The sequence below is a fragment of the Carassius gibelio genome, chromosome B11 (genome assembly GCF_023724105.1).
Source record: "Carassius gibelio isolate Cgi1373 ecotype wild population from Czech Republic chromosome B11, carGib1.2-hapl.c, whole genome shotgun sequence".
NCBI lineage: Eukaryota > Metazoa > Chordata > Actinopteri > Cypriniformes > Cyprinidae > Carassius > Carassius gibelio.
In genome coordinates this window covers 7,802,531-7,821,958 of record NC_068406.1, presented here as the reverse complement: position 1 = coordinate 7,821,958, position 19,428 = coordinate 7,802,531, and the positions used below count along the sequence as shown (strand labels likewise).

Sequence of the window (19,428 nt, the reverse complement as noted above, 5' to 3'; positions counted from 1 at the left end):
CCATGTTCACTTTTACACATACATTGTAGAACTAAATTTGAGAATTGTTAACTTCGAACTAAGAATTTATAATTATTTTTTATTATTTTGGTTTTAAACTGTAATGAGCTATTCTTAACAATGAAAGGGTCAATGTTATTTTCTCCCTACCGTGAGGTTCACAAGCGTATGCCTAGGAACAAGACATGTTAAGATCTTAAATTGAATTTTGCAGACCTAAACAAAGAGTGCATCCAGACTTTCTCAATTCATCTTTATTTTCACATTTTCAAATAAGTCATCTTATAACTTTAAGTTGACAAGAAAATAATGCAACATTAACCGTACCAAGGCAACTTCAAAATCAAATGATATATAAACACTGGCTGAAAGTAATACAATCTCAACACCGAGAGTGTGACGATGCATTTCCACACCATAGAAAAACAAACGAAGAAACCCAGTTAACATGACTGTCAGATTACAGAGACACACATCGATCATCCAGGGGGTCTAAGAGCTTGAAGATACTGAAGCTGGAGAAACAACAACAACTAAAATAAAAAACATCAAGTACTACAGTAGTGCATGAGTTTCTGAATGGGAAGGAAAAATCACTGCAATATTTGTACTGTTGAGCTGAGTTCAGGGTTTAGGGGTCTAGGCTCAGTTTACAATTACTTACTGTGTAATACAACAACAAAACAAAAAAATGCTTTAAAATGTTTCTCATTTGGATGCATTGGGACTCCAGTGCTTAAACACAATGTGTTGTTAATGAATGTGCTACATCAGCCCAATGATTCTTGTACAGATCAGAACCAGTCACCTAAAAGCAGTAAGAATCAGGGAGAAGAAATCAGCACTGAGAAGCAAATCGGCACACTAGTGAGGTCACAAAGTGAGAACAAAATGCTTCAACCGCTGAAAAACAGGTAGTAGAAGAGAGCACACCCAGAGCCTTCCTTCATGGCTGCTCAGTTAATGAACCACTTCATCTTCATCTGCCTGAACCGATCCAATAAATTCACAATATACAGAGAGACATGAAGACAGAGTCTTTCTAAATACACAACATGAAATATGTCATGATGCTATTTAAAACACTTAAAATATTTACTTTTTACTTTTCTCATTGCAGATTTATGCAAACACATGCATGCTTTTTGCCAAAAACAAAAAAAAAAGTGTCTAACTTTCCAGCAGCAAGACACTTCTAAAATAAAAAAGAATAAAGAGAGAGAAAAAAAGCAGCTAGCTTACAAATATTAAACGAATCTCTCACCTCACACGTTTTGCTAAAACTGGCATAAATTAGGGACCGAAGAAGGTAACTGGTCAGTAACATCTAGAATAGGCTCCAAGCCGCAGGTCTCCTTCCACAAACCTTTCAGAATTTTTTTTGGCTAGTTTGCACCATTTAACAAATTTGTATTACATTTTCTTCAAAAAAATTAGTACACAGATTCTTACACCCTAAAATGTCCTGATTGAAAGGAACATTGCACCTTTTATCAAAACCATTCTCATGGAGTTCAGTGTCAAAGAATCAACAGTTCTGAAACAATGTCCTCAAACCTTTTATTTTGAGGGACCAAGGCAAATTTAAACTTACAGAATGTCAATTTCCAGAAAACAAAAAAAATTAAATAAACTGCTTTATGAAACCTCCATCTTCCCTTCCCAGACATTTCATATTAAACTGACCCATAAGTTATGGGCATTGTATGGTAATTTCCATCTGCATGTCAATAAAAAGAAAATAAAAATACAAAAAATATGATAATCATACATATGAATGCATGAACCACGATTCAAGTGATCTTGAACAGTGACCCGTCCGATTTAACACCCTCAGAATGAAAAAAGTGATTCCTTCACAGATATTAGACAAAAAAGAAAGAAAAAAGGGGTGTTTTCAATTCATGATATGGTCAACCAATACACCGTCCTCTATAAAAATAAATAAAATATTTACAAATAAAAGGCAAACCCAGAACATTGACTAATACCCTGATGCATTTGTATTTGTAGTGACCCAGTGTATGTTAAATGACAGAGGTCTCGCTGTTTGTCTCTCACTCATATTAGACATATTCAAGACATATTACATTCTAATCTGCATTGAAATGCACCCTGTGCAAAAAAAAAACCTTGATCCAAAAAAATCCCAGCACCTTCCTATAATAATCTGCTCATGCCACTGAGAATTTCCTCATGAACTAAATAGAAAAACAACCAAAACAGGGTTTGTAATGAAATAAATAAGCCTGTAAAGAAAAAAAAAAAAAGCAGTAGGATTTTGTGAGTAAACATTCCTTTTCCAGTCATTCCGACACTTCCTCGTCCGTATGAAAGATTCACCCGTCTCCTCTGAAACTACAAAGTCTCTTCAGTGCTCCAAAGTGTTCGGCTCACACAACATACTGCTTGGAGCTGTAATTGGTTGTGTAGGCCTGCCGGCTGTACTGAAAGTGATCGGTGAGCACTGTGCTCCGACCGTGCTGAAAGTCTGAGCTGTGAGCGAAGGGCCCGGAGCCGTTGGACTGGGGCTTGTCGAATGAAACCATATCCTGTGCTGAAACTGGCAGCAGTTTCTTCTTGGCCTCCTGGTTGGAATCGTATTTCGCCTGGTGAGAAAAGCAATGGTATTTCAAAATTGGATTCCTCTTTTGTGGTTGAAACAGAAAATTCAATACATGTGCGATTACCTTATTATAGAGGAAGACGCCTAGTATTGCGGTCATCATGCCGATTATGTTGGCGGTGTTGACTGGGTTCCTGAGCATCAGTAGGGATATACTGATGACCATGATCCTCTTTGTTGCGTTGGCCACGGCGTAACTGAGTGGGCTGACTAGGTTCAGCACACTGAAAGCGATCATGTTCTGTGCAAAGTTGCAGAGACCACTAATGAGGAGCAGCACGATCGTCCCTGTCCAGTTGGAAACCTCGGACTGTAGAGGAAAGAGTTGGGTTAAATCATATGAAACCGGTTTAAAATATTCCAGAGTCATAATAACTTCATAAGAACGAATGTACACTACCATTAAAATTACCATTGAGTAAAAAAAAAAAGAAAAAAAAAAAGGGATTTAAGGAAGTCTATTATGCTCACAAAAACTGCATTTATTTGATGAAAAATGCAGTAAAAACAGTAATATTGTGAAATATTATTACAATTTAAAACAGCTGGTTTCTATTTGAATACATTTTAAAATGTAATTTTTTCTGGTGATGCAAAGCTATATTTTCAGCATCATTCCTCCAGTCTTCAGTGTCACACGATCCTTCAGAAATCAGTCTAATATGCTGATCTGATGCTCAAGAAACATTTCTGATTATTAATGTTAAAAACCATTTTGCTGCTTAATATTTTTGAGTATAACATGGCACTGTTTTTGGTGTTTGGCGAATAAAAAGTTCAAAAGAATGGTTTCTTTGAAAAATATAAATAAGTCAGTCTTTACTGACACTTTTGATAAATTTATTGCAAAATAAAAAAAAACATTCATTTTTAAATGCCAGTGTAATATACCTTGTAAATACCTTTTGGATAACTAAAATGCAGAACATTAGTAGATATATTACATGCACTGCACACAAATACACGTGTGTGTACACATCTAGAAATATGCACACACACTTATGAATAAAAATAATTAAACTAATTCATCATGTCCAAACAGAACCCATTGTAATTTCATTACATTACATTGGGGAGGACAAAAACAACATAACAGTGCCAAAATTCTTCATCTAAATTTTTTTTTTTTTATTTAGCTACAACAGATGAACTGGCCTTATTTAAAGATAAACAAGATAATATTATTCCTATAAAATCATTAAAACCCTATTTACCAGGTCTCCCTCCATCAGGAAAGAAGAGAGGTCCACTAAAATCCACGTGGGCAGCATAAACATAAGTGCATTGAAGCCCAGGATCTTCAGTAACTGGAGGTGGTGAATCCTTGTGTCCCGCAAGACCTAAAACAACAACAAAAAATCATTTCATACAAGAAGCCATTTCAGACTTTTCCTAACCTACAGAAATCACCTAATAGAAATATGAACCTTTTTGGAGAAGATGTTCTGTAAAGAGAAGCAGAGCGTCGCTGCCAGAGCGCTGATCAATCCAGAGGCGTCAAAGGACAGTTCAGTGACCGTGGCCAACAGGACACCTCCAATGATGGGAATCAGAGACACATACACCTGTTCAAAAAGAACCGCCAAAGCCATCAAACAAACAATTCAAGCAATAAGCAATCAGTGACTGTATGAATTCAGTAAATACATGACTTATTTCTAACTGTGTTCAGATGAAGACAGACCTTTGTGGTTTGCTTCTCTTTCATGATAATCCGTGACAGCAGAACCACCCAGATGGGCATGGTGGCCTTCACTAGGATGAGGGAATGAAGAGAAGAAGACATGCATTCACTCATTTAATAACATCAGCCTTTAGTGTCACCACATGTCTGTCCGTTTCAGACACCAGGTGCAGTCACATCTCAGTCAAATCCTCAAAAACAACGCTCACACTCTCCTCGCTGATTCTGTCCGAACAAACTCAACTGCATCAGACATAGGGGCATTTTCATTTTTGCATTTGGATTAACTGCGAAACTAAACTATAAACTATCTCTTACCAGTTTTTTTAAGGTCTTAATATGATGATTGTCACATGTTAAGAACAAATTGGATTCTCCGCAGCAGCTCAGTCTGTGTCCTCGCGATATTTTCAGATGCGCTCGTATTAAACTGTATATCGATATAAACCGTATTGTCTCATATCGAATCACTTATAAAGAAAATATTGATATATCGTACAACCTCGATATAGTGTATGAACAACCAAGTCTTACTTGCAGGTGGGAACTCTTTATGATACACAAGTTGCTGATCTGTAACACTGGTATCATTTAAATATCTATAATATATATAGATCAGTGAGCAGAAGGCAAGTCTGTAGAGTGTCATAATGAATGATTTTGCATCTTAACCATTGATAAACCACCGACTATTATAAATAAGTGAAAATTAGTCATCACATTATTGAGTTATTTGGGTTTAAGGCTATTTCTGTGTAATGTTTCAGACTTGTGTTTGACTTGGAAGGTTTTTTTGGTTCGCTTGAAAGTAGTATTATTTCCTGGTGTTTGATGACTTCGTTTGAACACAAATGAAAGCGTATTTTTATCTATTATACCATAATAATTATATTTGATTTAAATTATACTGCAGTGAGAAAAAAAAAAGAGTGTTTTGTAGTTTCTGCACGTCTCTGAAGTAGTCCCAGGTTTGAGGAATTACAATTCAATACTATCTGCCCATGTTCGTTCAAATTATGATTCAAGTTTAATTAAACTGATTATAAAACTGATGGCCAACACAAGTCAATTAGTTAAAAATTACAACTATAAAGAGCTCATTAAAAAATTCTGGATAATACATGACATATACTGCTTAAAACAGTTTTAAATAAGAATAAAGTCACATTGTAAGGACACCACTGTCACTGTGTGACTCTTCAAATAATAATTTACTACTAATTCCTAACTTATCTTTCATGCTTTAAAAATAAAAATAAATAACGTTTGTAAGAAAAAAAAATATGTCTTTATTTACAGTTCTACTATTCTTATTCTATGATTGTACATTTGGAAGATACCCTGATGATAAAAATAAGGGCTTTGACAATAACGTAAACAAAAGGATCTTGAGCTTCCCAAACGAGACTGTCTCTGCGTTGCAGCCACGCAGGTGGATGATGTGGCAGTATTATTAGGAGTGCGGAAGTGACGTACTTCGTTAAAAAAAAGTGTAGTGTTATCAAAACTCGTACGTAGAAAAATGACCCGAGTGAGTCATTAAATCCAGATTACGATTTGTTTCCTAATGTTTGGCTTAAAGTGGAAGTTTAAATGGGAAACGCAGTTTGAATTCACAGCTGAGATTTGTGGCTAACGACAGACGATAACGATCATTATAAATGAATAACCTTCGGCGATTCAAACTCGATTAGACGAGCTGAACCGAGCTAAACCGAGCCGAACTAAACCGAACATATTCAAGCAGGCTGGGTCTCGAAGAAAAGGCCTATAACATAAAGTGGCTAAACCGAGAGGGTCCAGATACTCACCCGTGTGCGCGTACGACACCGGGACCTTCCATATGCTGAAATGGGCCGAGACCGAGGCAAAGTACTTCCCGAAGGCGAGCGGCAGAATGAACCAGCGGTAGTAGCGGGCCGGTAACTCCGTCCGCGGGACGCCCCAGGCTCGCAGCAGCGGCGGGAGAAACACGATGATGGAGACTATATGAAAGAGAGACACCGTGACGGGATAGGGGAAGCTGTTGAGGATGATTTTATTTATCACGTTGCCGCCAGAGCTGACGGTGTACCAGAACAGACACAGCACCGCGATCCGGATTCCCTCCCGCGCCGGCGGACGCTGCTCCACCGCGGCCATCTTTCAGCGCAGAGTCGCGAGTCGACGCGACCAGCGACACTGGAGGAGTCGCTGGAGGAAGAGTCACGTGACGCTGCGAGGCCACGCCCCCATAGAAATCACCATGGTGACCAGCTGAGAGAGTTCAGATTCAGGAGAAAGGTGTGCTGTTTGTGTTCAGATCGGGTTCACGTCATTACGTAAACACAGTTACGTTGAAAATCAATTTAATGGCGCAACGCTAAGTATTTTGCCACCACAGTTATTAAAAACATAAGTTATTTCTGAATTCTGAAAGCTTACGCTGTCTGAAGGAGATCCAGTCTAATTCATTATAGTTATAAAGTAACTGCAGTTATTAATTTTGTGTTAAACTGTAAAGTTAGATCCTGTTTTTAATAAATAAATAAATAAATGTATAGTTCGTTAGGGGACAGAACCTGTTCTCTTGCAAAATTACAGTATTAATTCATTAATTAATTTATTTGGTTTTGTTTTGTTTTAACCCCTTCTCTTTTCTCCATCACAAAAGGTTTCCCAGCAAACTGATAATTTCTCACGGGAACACAACATATTTGTTAGGGTTTTCACAAAAGTCTTTTTTTCTCCCACCTAATAGCTTTTTTCCTATCACCAAGTCCCTTTAAGAGCCCCGGTGAATACAAAATATATAATATAAAATAATAATCTTAATTATTTAGACCCTAATACTATATAAAGATTATAAAAAGTAAGTCGCATACAACACAACAGGGTGTTTAGATTTTTTAAATCTAGTAACTTCCGCCATCTACAGGAGACATCGAGGCACTTCAGGGACATTCTTGTTGATTTGAAGTGAATATAATAAGAGCGGTGCCAACCCTGGTCCTGGAGATCTACCTCCCTGCAGAGCAAAATACCTTAAGTGCACAGTATTTGCTTCTTATCTAAATTTTTTATTTACTCCACTTCAAAAAGTCTCCTCCAATAAAAGTTGATCTGAAGACATCGCATTAAAAAAAAGGAAAAACCTGGATTTGAGGTAAACAGTAGGTCTAAATAAGATATAAACCTATGCAAATCATACGGGAAATAATGTATGAAATCATATTATAAACCTATATTTTACATAGATGATTTAAACATATATAATTATTTTGTAACTCACAATTCCGAGTTTAGGGCATGCAGTTCAGATTTTTCTTCAGAACAGTTAGATGGCCTATAAACGTGAAATTGCAAGTGAAAGAAAAGTCTGACCTGTGAGATATAAACTGGAAATTAACTTTTTTTTTTTTACTCTTTAATACGATGTCTTCCATAGACTGCATCTGTCATTTTCTGCCACCCCCCACACTACCCCTACCCCTAAATCTGACCCATCAGAAAGCTTTCAAACAAAACATTTTAGTATGTTTTTTAAGCCATGTGATCTGTGAGGACACAGTGTCCTTGTAAACATAGGCTAATATACTGAAAATGTAAATTGTCAAATATTTATTATTATTATTTATTTGTATTATTGTTATTGTTCATTTTTGTGTGACTCCTGATACATTAAAATGTTTAAAAAGAAAGAAAACAGAGATGAATGTCACTCTTTTCTGGTACTAGGAATCACACAAGTTTGATTACATGCCATTAACTGCATGATTTTTACACTCATGCTTGAGATCACCACTGACAAGCTACTAATAAATAGAATGTAGAAACTTGGCTTTTAAAGACACTGGACTGTAAAGCTGCTCTGCAATGATTTGTGTCGTGAAAAGCGCAACACAAATTAACTCGAACTGAATTGAACCGAATTTTCCCTCCACAGGGTCGTGTTTGAAAGATGCACCTCCCGCTGACCATTATTGTTCTTAGATACTGTTGCTAACAACCAGTACCGCCGCTCCCTATACGCAGAGTATGCAGTCAGAGGGGATACCATCCCAGTTGCTCAAAAAAAAAAAAACACCTTATGTGTGTGTGTGTGTGTATATATATATATATATATATATATATATATATATATATATATATATATATATATATGTATATGTATGTGTGTGTGTGTGTGTGAGAGAGAGAGAGAGAGTGTGTGTGTGTAAAATATCATGGCAATTATTTATTTATTTATTTTATCTTACTTTAATTTTATATTACATGTTCACTTTAATGAACAGATGAAGATAAACAGAAAGCTCAGGAAAGATATTGAGCTATTACACAAGCAGTATTCCCGATTCCAGCAGCTGTATCACAAACTGGAGAAGGTTGTGGATTCCGGGCAGCTCTGGAGTGTTGTGTATAATGAGTTTGATACTTCATCGGAACAGATTTGGAGAAATTTGGCCTCACATTCCTTGCTCAGCAATGGATCCACTGAACTGAATGGGTGCCGTCAGAATGAGAATCCAAACAGTTTATAAAAACATCACAAGTCAACCACATGACTCTAGTTAGCATCTTGTAAAGTAAAAAGCTATGTGTTTGTAAGTAATAAACCATCATAAAGACCTTTTAGCTTTAAACCATCACTTCTAGCCAAAATCATTAAGTGAAAAAGTCCATCCACTCTTGTTTTTATCAGCTGTTCAGACTCTCATTCTGACGGCACCCATTCACTACAGAGGATCGTAGCATGTAATGCTAAATTTCTCTAAATCTGGTTTGATGAAGAAATAAACTTTATCCTGATTGAGGAAGTTGAGTCAGTTTTCAGCAGTTTTTCATTTTGGGGGGAATCCATTCCTTTAAAACAAGTGCTTATGTCTTTCTTTCAGGTACTTCAAGAGATTTGTAAGGATATTGCTGAAGTTGTCGACAAATCAGCCACAGCTTATGATGCGAAGTGAGATACTTTGAGATTTGTCAGTGTTGCCACAATCACAAAAAAACCTGGAAATATCAGCACATTTTGCCAAGATTTCCAGGCCATGAAACTAGGGTTGAATTGAAATGTATTAATAAAAAGTGTGTAAACACTGCATAAAATCATGTGTTGGACAACATGAAATGGGATTTACACTCCACAAAGTTCATGCAGTGTTATCAGTTATCATGGTATTATAAATAGCTCTTCTCATTAAGTCTTATAAACATTTGAAGTTTTAGTTATCTGTGTGCAATGCATTTCAGAGTGGATGCTCAGACCAAAACATCCATGATAAAGGAGAAGAGAGAGCCTCCATGGAGAACGGGAAAAGAACCAGACGCAGACAGGGTCAGAGAGCAGTAATTGCAATGACTGATCATAAATCAAAATGTAGTCTAGCTGAGAAGTTAACAAAGTGTTCTGCTGGCAGAGATGAAGGAGCAGAGGAAGGCAGATGGTGGAGAAGAGACACCTGACTCTCTGAAGAAGGCTTTCCAGCAGATTCAAGAAATGACTGGAGAAGAGCATTTGGGGAAGCTGCTTACAAGATTCATTCAGGGTGAGCTTTGTGTTTTCTGTTTCGTGTTAACAAAAGATTGCAGTGTGTCATGCTACGACTGATTGTGTTTTTTTTTAACAGTTGAAGAAAGTAACTTTGCTCTGTTTAACTATGTGAATGAACAGAATGCAGAAGCTGAGAGTCTGAGAGAGGAGATCCAACAGGTCAGTGTCAATGTTTCTCATTTATGTTTAAGCTTTTTTAAATATTATATTTTAATGAACAGGAACAGATTTGAATCATTTTAGTTAACAATAACAACACTGAAAATTATAAGCAAAAGCTTATGCCAACCCAGGCCAGGTGAACTGCTCATCATTCAAGCCTTCATTAAATCTAAGGTACTGAGAAGACTCCATTCACTCCAGTAAACATTTAAATGTGGCACATCATGAAAATCTGAATTTTTCTCTGTATAAGTGCCATAATTGGCTCGCATCTACCAACCCCAAAAACTTGGAAAAGAACAACCCAGTATTTGTAATTTTTTTTTTGGTAAGCCTTTCTCTGCAAGCTTGTGAAAAATGAGCCGCTCAGATTTCGCTCCCCGCTGTGATGTAGAAAGGGGATATACAGCCTCTGAGGAGACAAGAGAGTAGTATTGATTTATTTAATGTATATTACACTGCTGCCACACAAATCTAATATAAGCATGTGATTTCTTTCCTGGCTGTCTACCTTCACAGACCGGTAACAGACTGTATTTGTAATGCATTTGTGTTTTTAGCATAAACTTGTGTGTACTTGATGGTTCAAGTGCAATAAGAGATGAAAGAGAGCTATGTTTAGTTACTCACATGTCGTGTGACAGCTGCTTTCTGTGTGCGTGCCTCAGATGTGATCAACTAATATGGTTAAAATGCATGATTTCAGCACAACAGACATGATAATAAAAACCAAACAGATGCATTTTGATCAGCGTAGCGTTTGTTTGTCATTCTGGCAAATCTGAGCTGTACACAGATGGCATACGCTCTTCTGTGTCAGCCGCACCACAAGGATACGTTTTTTAATGTGTATTTACGTTTTGGTTTGAAAGCAAACAGCGCATCTGCGGAATGAAAAAAGTCATTTGAAATCGTAATAATATTTCACAATATTGCTGTTTTTGCTGTAGTTTTTTTAGAGTATTTGAAACCATTAGAAAATTTCCAAACCTTTGACCAGAAGTGTGCATTTTATGTAAATCTCACATGCTGACAGCTCTGACCTGGAAGTGGTTGCTTCTTTTCTTTCTGGGTCAGAAACCAGACGTTCAGACACATGAAACGATCGCTCAGTCACCCATTACTAAGAGCAGCATCTCACTTATTAAGCCACACAGGCACAAGATATGGAGATATAACACATAATATGTGAAAAAAATGTCACTTTAATACGTGCTTCTGGTCTTATTGTGCCTGATTCAGACATGACTATGAGGCAGAGGACACTTCTCTGATAGATGAGGTGGATCGACCTTTGACCCATGAAGAACTCTGTCAGTACATTATGATGAAGAGTGTAAGGAACACAGAAGAGCTCTTTCTTATTCTGATTTACCCATTAAACTACAGATGCATCACATTTGCAGGACCAGCATGAAGATGAATCTCTGAGTGAAAACCCCTGACAGCAGCACCTCGCTGGAGGCTTAAGACACAATCTGCTCTTCTGGTTATTATTTTATTCTGTGCTCAGTCTCTAATGCTTGAAGGATTTGTGTCTCTTTGAAATAAATAACAATTCCTCAATTCCTGTTTCCTTTAAAGATCTCAAAATTGCATATGGCAGAGGAATTCACACAGATTTTTAGCCTGGAGATTCTCTAACAGTAGTGTATTATGTTCTATTTTCTGCAGCTCATGGTCTAGTACATGTCTTTTAGTTATATTCTGTGCAGTGTGTGTGTTCAACTGTTTCTGGGTCATTACATTGAGGTTTAGCTGTCTCGAAACTCGACCCCTTGTTGCAAAAAGTTTTGTGGGCCACTGGGTTACCATGGAAACTCCCCCATTTTTTTTATCACAGCCAAAGGTCATTTTCTCATACTAGCAACAGCTTGCTCTCACCCACTCACAAGGACCGCCCACACTGCAAAAATCGGCCAATCAGTAATCACGCTGACCAAAAACGAAAACAGTGACTGCTTTATTATCATGCCATCTTATCTCATCGTTCCTCTCGTTTTTCTTCTCTCTTCTCTTTTCAAAACTAGAATGTAAGCCGTTAGTAATGTTTGCAAATACACTGCGATTACTGATTTTTGAATTTATCGACTAAAATCTAAATTGATTCTTTCATTCAACAAAGTCACATTCAACTGATGAAAAGTGACAGTAAATACATTTATAATGTTACAAAGGATGTCTGTTTCAAATAAATGCTTTTAATTTAACTTTCTGTTAAGCAAAGTATTGTCAAAAAAAAAATCTATTGTGGATTCCACACACAAAAAAATTAAGCAGAAAAAAAACTTTTCTACATTGATAATAATTATTAATCATTACTAACAATTGAGCACCAGTAGTAACTGATAATAACTGAGCAGGATATCAGCATATTAGAATGATTTCTGAAAGCTAATGTGACTGAAGACTGGAACATTACAACAGGAAGTAGTTATTTGTAATTATATATTTAGCAGTATTACTGTTTTCACTGTATTTTGGATTAAATAAATGCAGCTTTGGTGAAAATAAATATTAATTGCAAACTTTTGACTAATGTACATGGTGGTTTTATATGTTCATTTTAGATTTCTTGCTGACAATGAAGTTATTGTCTCATTGCTTTCAAACTACTATACTAATAATTATTTTGCCACACCAGTGCAATGGAGCACGAAGAACAGAGAAGCAGAACAAAAACACACAGGACATGGTTGTGAATCCACAACATGCCTCTAAAAACTCTGTCTGTAATCTATGCACACATAAGGCATAATGTTAAATTTCCTCCCATCCCCGTATGGATCCAGAGTGATGGACTGAGTCCAGTCGTACCAGATATTCTGGTCATCGTAACAGCCATTCACACCATGCCATCGCTGACTCCGTAACCTGACGAGGTCTTGCTCGGTGACCTCTCGGCTGACCCCTGGAAGGTCTGTCACAGGGAACGCTGGTATAAACCCATGAGGTGTTCTGCACTCCTTGGAGTTCTTCTTTATCTGTTGCTTGATGCTCTCACCCACAGAAAAGCTCATCGTTGACTTCTCTGAAATCAGTAAGCTGTTCTGAATCATCTTACTTTGAGGCATCTCTCTCCAGTTTGTCTGTTGGAAGGATCGAAGGCTGTTTTTCAAATCCTGGATTCCACTTCCTGTTGATCTCTGGCATTCTTCTGTAAATGTTATGCTTGATACAGGTTTGATTTGTTGAGAATGAGTGCCGTATGCTAGTTTGCCCGCTTGCAGGTGTGCCGCTTTGGTACCGTCCTCTCCACCGAGTTTGACGGTGTGACTGTTTTGCTGTTTCTTCCTCATCTTTTCCTCACAGCCCTTTATGTTTGTGTCTGTCACTGTGCTGGAGACCTCATCGAGATCACTGTTTAGTGAGGCAGGTTTGAGTATGTTGAGGAGGTCTGAAGGCTGTTGTAGCTTTATGGATGAATCCTGGATGGATGGATTTGGTAGATCAGAGGTAATGGAAGTGGATTGTGCTGGTTCCTTGGCCACCAAAAAGTGCTTTTCGTTGCTGTGACTGACAGAGGCGGTGTTTCTTTCCGACTTGTGCTGGTCTTTGATAATGGTATTTAGGGAATGATGACTGGACAGAGATGTTCTCCAGCTTGTGGACTGAGGAATGGACGAGGAATATGGTTTGATTGCACGGACGGGTATTTTACTCTTTCTAAAACTGTTTGGATATTTAATGGTTTTATCTGGTACAGAACCAGTCCTCTCACCCGTGGTACTGTGAAAAAGAGTTCTGCTGTCATTTTCAGGAAGGGTTTGTGTTGACCCAGGAATGCATTCAGCGGAAGTCAAATTGTCTGCAAAACTAGAGAGCTCTTTGGCTGTGACTTCGTGTACTTCAACCAGCCCCTGCCAACGTCTTATAAGATTTTTTAAACGTTTAACAAGATCTTCATCGGTGATCCTTTTTCTGACATCATTGATCAACTTTCCAAGCCTGGTTTCCTAAAATACAACAAAAACAAATAATTTCTTTCTTTTTGTATTTTTTTAAATATTTTATTTTATATAAATTAATGCATTAAACAGAAGCTGCCCAGTGTGTGTGTGTGTGTGCGTGCGTGTATGTATTTTTATTTTCATTCTATGGAAGTCAATGGGAATCAACACTCTTCCAAGTTTCTTCTTTTGCATTCAGCAGAAGAAAGAAACTCAAACAGGTTTGAAACAACTTGAGGGTGAGTAAATTACGCTTTTTCTTTTTAGCTGAACCATCCTTGTAATTCACATTTTCAGTGTTACACTATAACACAGTTATTGGGATAAATTTAATGTAAATATGGTTTAGTTAGTATCTTACCACTAAAACCTCTTTAGTCATGGGGTATTTTTCCAGGCAGCAAATCACATCCAGCACAGCCATTGTGTTCTGTATCTGCTGACAGGTAGAAGTTAAGCTCATGTCACTTCCATGCTTTCATATTATTCTCTGTGCATTAAAAAATCTACAACGGTGAATGCTCAGAGAGTCACTTCCTGTCTCTTTTTCTGAGGCTGGTCATACTCATGAAAGTAGATGGGCCTCGTGTATTTGAATCTGCTCTCACATGTGCACCTGCAGCAGTGACTCTTTCAGATCAACAGTTGGGCTTGCAAATGCAAATCTGACATGCTTGCATACTCATTCCAATAAAAATCTGTGAAAAAAACGTCCCTAGGGAGTTGAATAATAAAAATGAACCTCACCACTGTGGGACTGAGCAAACCAGTAGATTAAAAAGACAAATTAAGGAATGAAAAATTCTCGATTATGGGATATATATTACATAGACAAAGGCAAAACGGATATTAATAATACAAAAAAAATGATCAAGAATACATAATAATACAGTCAAAATATTGCTTTCCTAATATTCTCAATTCAAAGCAAGCACATAAAGTGCTGAAAGAATGGATATAAATTAAAATATAGTTACATTTAATAATTTATTGAAGTGATAGTAACTGCTAATGATGTACACACAGCATAAGTACAAAACCACAAAAGACTGTAGTCATTACTTTGGTCTATAACTCAGCTTTTACTCACACTATCTTGACCATCGATGGCCTGAAGGAGCTGCTCTTTGAGTTGATGAGGTCTTGACGAAGCTCTTTTCATTGTCTTTGAAAAACATCCACTGAAAGACTCGCTGCATCAGGAACACATACTTACACAACTCTTCAGACATGCACACGTCTCTCATATGAAACCACTTTACTGCCAGCCCCATATGAGCTCAGCTATCCGTGTCCATGCATGCGGTCAAACGAACAAATCGTCTCTAAAAGGGTCCTACAGGTGCAATCCTGTTTTCACATAGGCTTTCAGAGAATTACAACCACATGTGAATCCAAGAAACTACGCTTCAGCAGTTTTTAGGGTTATACACATACCATTTTTATGAACTCACAGACTACACAGAAGTTCATTTTTGGACATATTGTAACTCCGTGGTCTTTGTATCTGTTTCAACAAGTTCAAATGTTTTGTTTCTGCCCATTGACACAGTTCTACTGTGCAGTTGGGACAAATCACACAACGTTCAACAACTAAACTTCCTCTATCTTTGTTAATCAACTATCTTTGTGCGCATTTATAAGCACTTATACCATGGTCTGTCTGAGTACCAGATTCTGATTAGCTGGCAGATATGCATTAAAACAGTTTAATGCACAGGCATCAAGTAAATTCAATCAATGTTTTATATTAATGCACTGCTTTAATTGATGCACACACACACTCCACGTCTGGTAATAAAATATTTTAATACACACCTAGCAGTGCATTATCCCTTACTTGAGCTAGTGTTAAAATTACTGACTGCGATACCATTCGATATGTTCATTTCCCGCTAACATTTGAGCGATGTTGAGCGGATTCTCACAGTGCTGATTGGTCATTGTGTTCATCTACTCTACACATGACTGTGATTGGCTACAATGATCACAATTTAGCAATTTTCTTGCTAAACTTAGCAACTTTTAAGACTACCCTAGCAACTTTTTTTCCCAAAAGCACCAAGCAATACATTTTTGTCATATTCCAAATATATCATGGTCTTTTAGAATCGAAACTTTTCATAATCTTGACAAAATACATATCGTTGGAAAGGTCTGATGAGTCTCAAGATTCCATATTTGGTGGACAGAAAAATGCATCCAAAAAATTCAATGGAGTTTGAATGGCACCCGGTGGCTGTTTGTGGTATAACGCCTAAACAAATTAGCATTTTTTTAATATCAAATTCTAATTTTTAACACAACTTATTTAGACATATGGCTTTAATTTTATAGCAATGTTTGATTAAAACATATTTTATATAATATGTATTTTATATAAAATAATAAAAATAGTACAGTAATTTTCACTATAGTAAGTGTAAACTTCTATAACTTTTTTATGCTTTCATTTTTTGAAATGATTTCAATTCTGCAATAATCTGCAGATTGTCTTCTTTAAAAAGAGACCAACCTTTGGTCTGTAATCAAAAGCGTCTATGTTCAAAAATGGGGGGGACAGTTAAAGGGTTACGCAACTTTTGATAATTGACTCATAAAGGTACACATTTTCCATCTAAATTTCACAAAAAGAGGAAAAAAAAGATGCCTAGCAGTACATACATCACATTAATTAATTTGCAAATGTTCAATTTGATCATTGATGATGCACCTTGTTAGTAGCTTGTACCTGTGATCAGGGGCGCTGCACAAGATCCCGGGCCCTATGCATTAATAAGCAGCGTGTATGCACGTTATTATTTATTAAACGTATATAATTAAATGACGTGGTGCTGGACGGGAAAATGCGAACAGCGCCGGACTGAAACTAGCAAACACACTTGTGCTGCACCTTGCGTCGCATTGTGCCGGGTGTATCACAGGGCCCTTTATAAAAGTTTACTCGTCCACACCCCGTTAAAACTGCTCATTCAAACATGCCCCCACATGTCTATGTCAGGAAGTGGGAAGATTTGCATAACATCACCCAAATGTTCACGCAAAGAAAGGAGTAACTGATTCTCGCTGTTGCCGAGATGTGCAGCGTATTTTAGGAGGACGAGGACTGTTTCATGTGAGAGTAGTCTACAATGCCGGTGTCTGTTTCTGTAAAGTGTGGCAGTTCCAACTTTGCAAGGACAGTCTGGCGCTTCACAGTAAGTACGTTTACATATTTAAAGAATTAGCCACTGATGACTCAAACGCAAGTTTTAAGTGGTGTAGAGTAGCACTAGTAGTTTGTTTTTTCACCGATCACAAATGCAGACATGGTTTTATGTTTAAGCGGCTTGATGCAACACAATGTGTAAAAACAAAGTATATGTCATTATAATTATGTGCCTGTTTAAAAATGCCTTTTTTATAATGGGTTATATTGTTTTGTCTGGTCACAATCCTAGTCCTTTTATCAAGTGTTATTATATAAACCATTTTTAATGTTACACGATGCTTGCTGAGGCATTTGAACACACTCTTATCTCAGAGTATCACACCTCAGTTGCATAACTCACACCACGCTGGGTTTAGGACATGAATTATAAATAGTGTAACCTTTTGAGAAGTGGTGTGCAATCAGACTATTGAATTTCACCTGGCTGACAATAAAACGCCAAAATGTTTGATATACCTAAGAAGGGACCCAAACCTGCAGCTTGCATTGATGTTTTAACACTAGGCAGCATGCAGCACATTTTACCTCATACAAAAAAACACCAAAAACAACAGTTAGCTCAACTCCTATCCAAACATTTGCATAAACCAGCTCCAGTTACTTATGCAGTTAATTCAGAACTTGGACATGTCCAGAAGTCATCTACACATACTGTTTTTCTGCTTTGACAAATGACAAAAGCCTTTCTGCCACAGATGAAAACCAAAAATCAAGAATCTGACTCATAGTTTACTAACAGAGAAATGAGTGGATGGGGTGCCAAATCAGAAACCAGGAAATCATCCCCATGTTGTGCCTTTCATGTAATTTCTTTCTTTTATGTCTGGCACAAGTGAACATGTCAAATCAGCGTTATCAATTAAAGCAAAAATACTGAGTACCTTTTGAAGCACTAACAATATTAACTAGAAGTAAATAAAAACTAAAATGGAAATAAAACTAAACCTGAAAGAAAAACAATATTATTATTATTATTTTTAAATCAAAAGCTATTAAAAATGACTAAATAATTAATCTAAAATTTAAATGAAACATAAAAAATAAACATTCAATAATTCCATACTGAAATATTAATATTATTTCAATAATATGAAAATGACAAAAATAATGTGCCAAACCTGATGCAAAGTTTTCACCTTTGAGTTTGGTGCCTTTCGTCCTTGGAGCCAGTGATTGTATGCTTTCTATGTAAATGAGCAGTATGAAGATTCTTCAAAATATCCTCATGTTATTCTTTCTAATGAGAAACACACACAAAACAAAAGATGAGTAAATGATGGCCTTATATTTGAGTGCTGTTCTTTTAAAGCACAATGATGTTCAGTCTAATGTTTCTAATCACAGAGAGGACCTCTAAGGCCTGATTCCATCCCTGGATCCTCGAAACTGTGTCCAGGAGTCGATGGAGGCCATTCTGGCTGACCAGCAAATGATCTGAATCCCATCATGGGCGAAAGTACCTCATCTGACAAAATCCAGTTTCTTACACATGGTTAAGACCGTACACAAAACTCAAGCACTTGCATTAAATGTTCTTCGTTGTCTTTTCTTTAGGTTGCTCCCCTGGGAAACTAATATTGCAAAATTGTTTTATGCGAGGTGAAAAGTGCATGTATTCCTTCATCAAGACCAAACAACAGGGTGTTTACGGTCATAAGAAATCCTCTTAACCATCGCATAATACTCCACACACACCATCCACATTTCAAGGCAAGAACCCAAGACTGTATTCAGTCAGAATGCAAATCATTTTTGTCTTCTATCTTTAGAAGCACTTACATATTCATGCAGACCAAGAGAAAGAAATCAAACGAAGATGTTTTATTTGCCTGTACACGTATTATATTGTAACATGTTATGTTTGTAATGTGCATCTGTAATGTGAATCTGTACCTACAATAACATTCTGTAAGTGCTAAACCAGGATTGTCTAGTTACTGATTAATATAATTGTAATGACCGAATAATATTTCATAGCCTGATGCATGAGCAGATTATTTATTATAAGATGACATTGAAAAATACTTATTTAATGTGTTAATTTCATTTTTAATGTTAGAATTAATGACTTAAGTATAATGAGTCACAACAACCGTAACAGACAAAACTATCAGCTATTTTCATAATTTAGCTTTTTTTTCCCCATTAAATTCACTCCTGCGAACTTGACTTGGCAATATAATCAATACACGACTCCTGACATTGAATTTTGAACATTCCTTCTTGAATCCATTGATCTGTGAAATAAACTAGATCAGCAAATAC

The 19,428-nt window shown here is 36.8% G+C and overlaps 2 protein-coding genes and 1 long non-coding RNA gene across 4 annotated transcripts; 1 reads left to right on the top strand and 2 right to left on the bottom strand.

Moving 5' to 3' along the window:
• Positions 1-236: 236 nt before the first annotated feature.
• slc35e1 (solute carrier family 35 member E1) lies at positions 237-6,515 on the bottom strand. The gene is made up of 6 exons (XM_052569400.1): positions 6,122-6,515; positions 4,311-4,381; positions 4,054-4,191; positions 3,841-3,966; positions 2,691-2,936; positions 237-2,609 (listed from the first exon to the last, which is right to left on the bottom strand). The coding sequence occupies exons 1-6, from the start codon at positions 6,450-6,452 to the stop codon at positions 2,394-2,396; spliced, it is 1,128 nt and encodes a 375-aa protein (XP_052425360.1). The 5' UTR covers positions 6,453-6,515; the 3' UTR covers positions 237-2,393.
• Positions 6,453-12,400, top strand: LOC127968292 (uncharacterized). The gene is made up of 7 exons (XR_008155942.1): positions 6,453-6,593; positions 9,185-9,252; positions 9,540-9,624; positions 9,707-9,835; positions 9,961-9,999; positions 11,245-11,338; positions 11,409-12,400. It is a non-coding gene; the product is annotated as an uncharacterized LOC127968292 (long non-coding RNA).
• A 26-nt stretch (positions 12,401-12,426) lies between these two features.
• On the bottom strand, positions 12,427-15,210 carry LOC127968290 (mediator of RNA polymerase II transcription subunit 26-like). Of its 2 annotated transcripts, none has more exons than XM_052569398.1 (3): positions 15,043-15,208; positions 14,314-14,391; positions 12,427-13,958 (listed from the first exon to the last, which is right to left on the bottom strand). In XM_052569398.1, the coding sequence occupies exons 1-3, from the start codon at positions 15,112-15,114 to the stop codon at positions 12,720-12,722; spliced, it is 1,389 nt and encodes a 462-aa protein (XP_052425358.1). In that variant the 5' UTR covers positions 15,115-15,208; the 3' UTR covers positions 12,427-12,719. The 2 variants fall into 2 exon arrangements, with proteins under 2 accessions (XP_052425358.1, XP_052425359.1); XM_052569399.1 differs by having other exon boundaries at positions 12,429-13,958; positions 14,314-14,388; positions 15,043-15,210.
• Between the last annotated feature and the right edge of the window lie 4,218 nt (positions 15,211-19,428).

What these genes read in the sequence shown, in the direction of transcription:
- slc35e1 (XM_052569400.1), bottom strand. Translation starts at nt 6,452, where the DNA reads ATGGCCGCGGTGGAGCAGCGTCCGCCGGCGCGGGAGGGAATCCGGATC. An exon ending in GGTGTCGTACGCGCACACGG is followed by an intron (nt 4,382 to 6,121) that starts GTGAGTATCTGG and finishes CCCTCATCCTAG; the next exon opens with TGAAGGCCACCATGCCCATC. An exon ending in TCCTGATGGAGGGAGACCTG is followed by an intron (nt 2,937 to 3,840) that starts GTAAATAGGGTT and finishes TTTCCTCTACAG; the next exon opens with TCCGAGGTTTCCAACTGGAC.
- LOC127968290 (XM_052569398.1), bottom strand. Translation starts at nt 15,114, where the DNA reads ATGAAAAGAGCTTCGTCAAGACCTCATCAACTCAAAGAGCAGCTCCTT. An exon ending in CCATCGATGGTCAAGATAGT is followed by an intron (nt 14,392 to 15,042) that starts GTGAGTAAAAGC and finishes TCTACCTGTCAG; the next exon opens with CAGATACAGAACACAATGGC. An exon ending in TGACTAAAGAGGTTTTAGTG is followed by an intron (nt 13,959 to 14,313) that starts GTAAGATACTAA and finishes GTTGTATTTTAG; the next exon opens with GAAACCAGGCTTGGAAAGTT.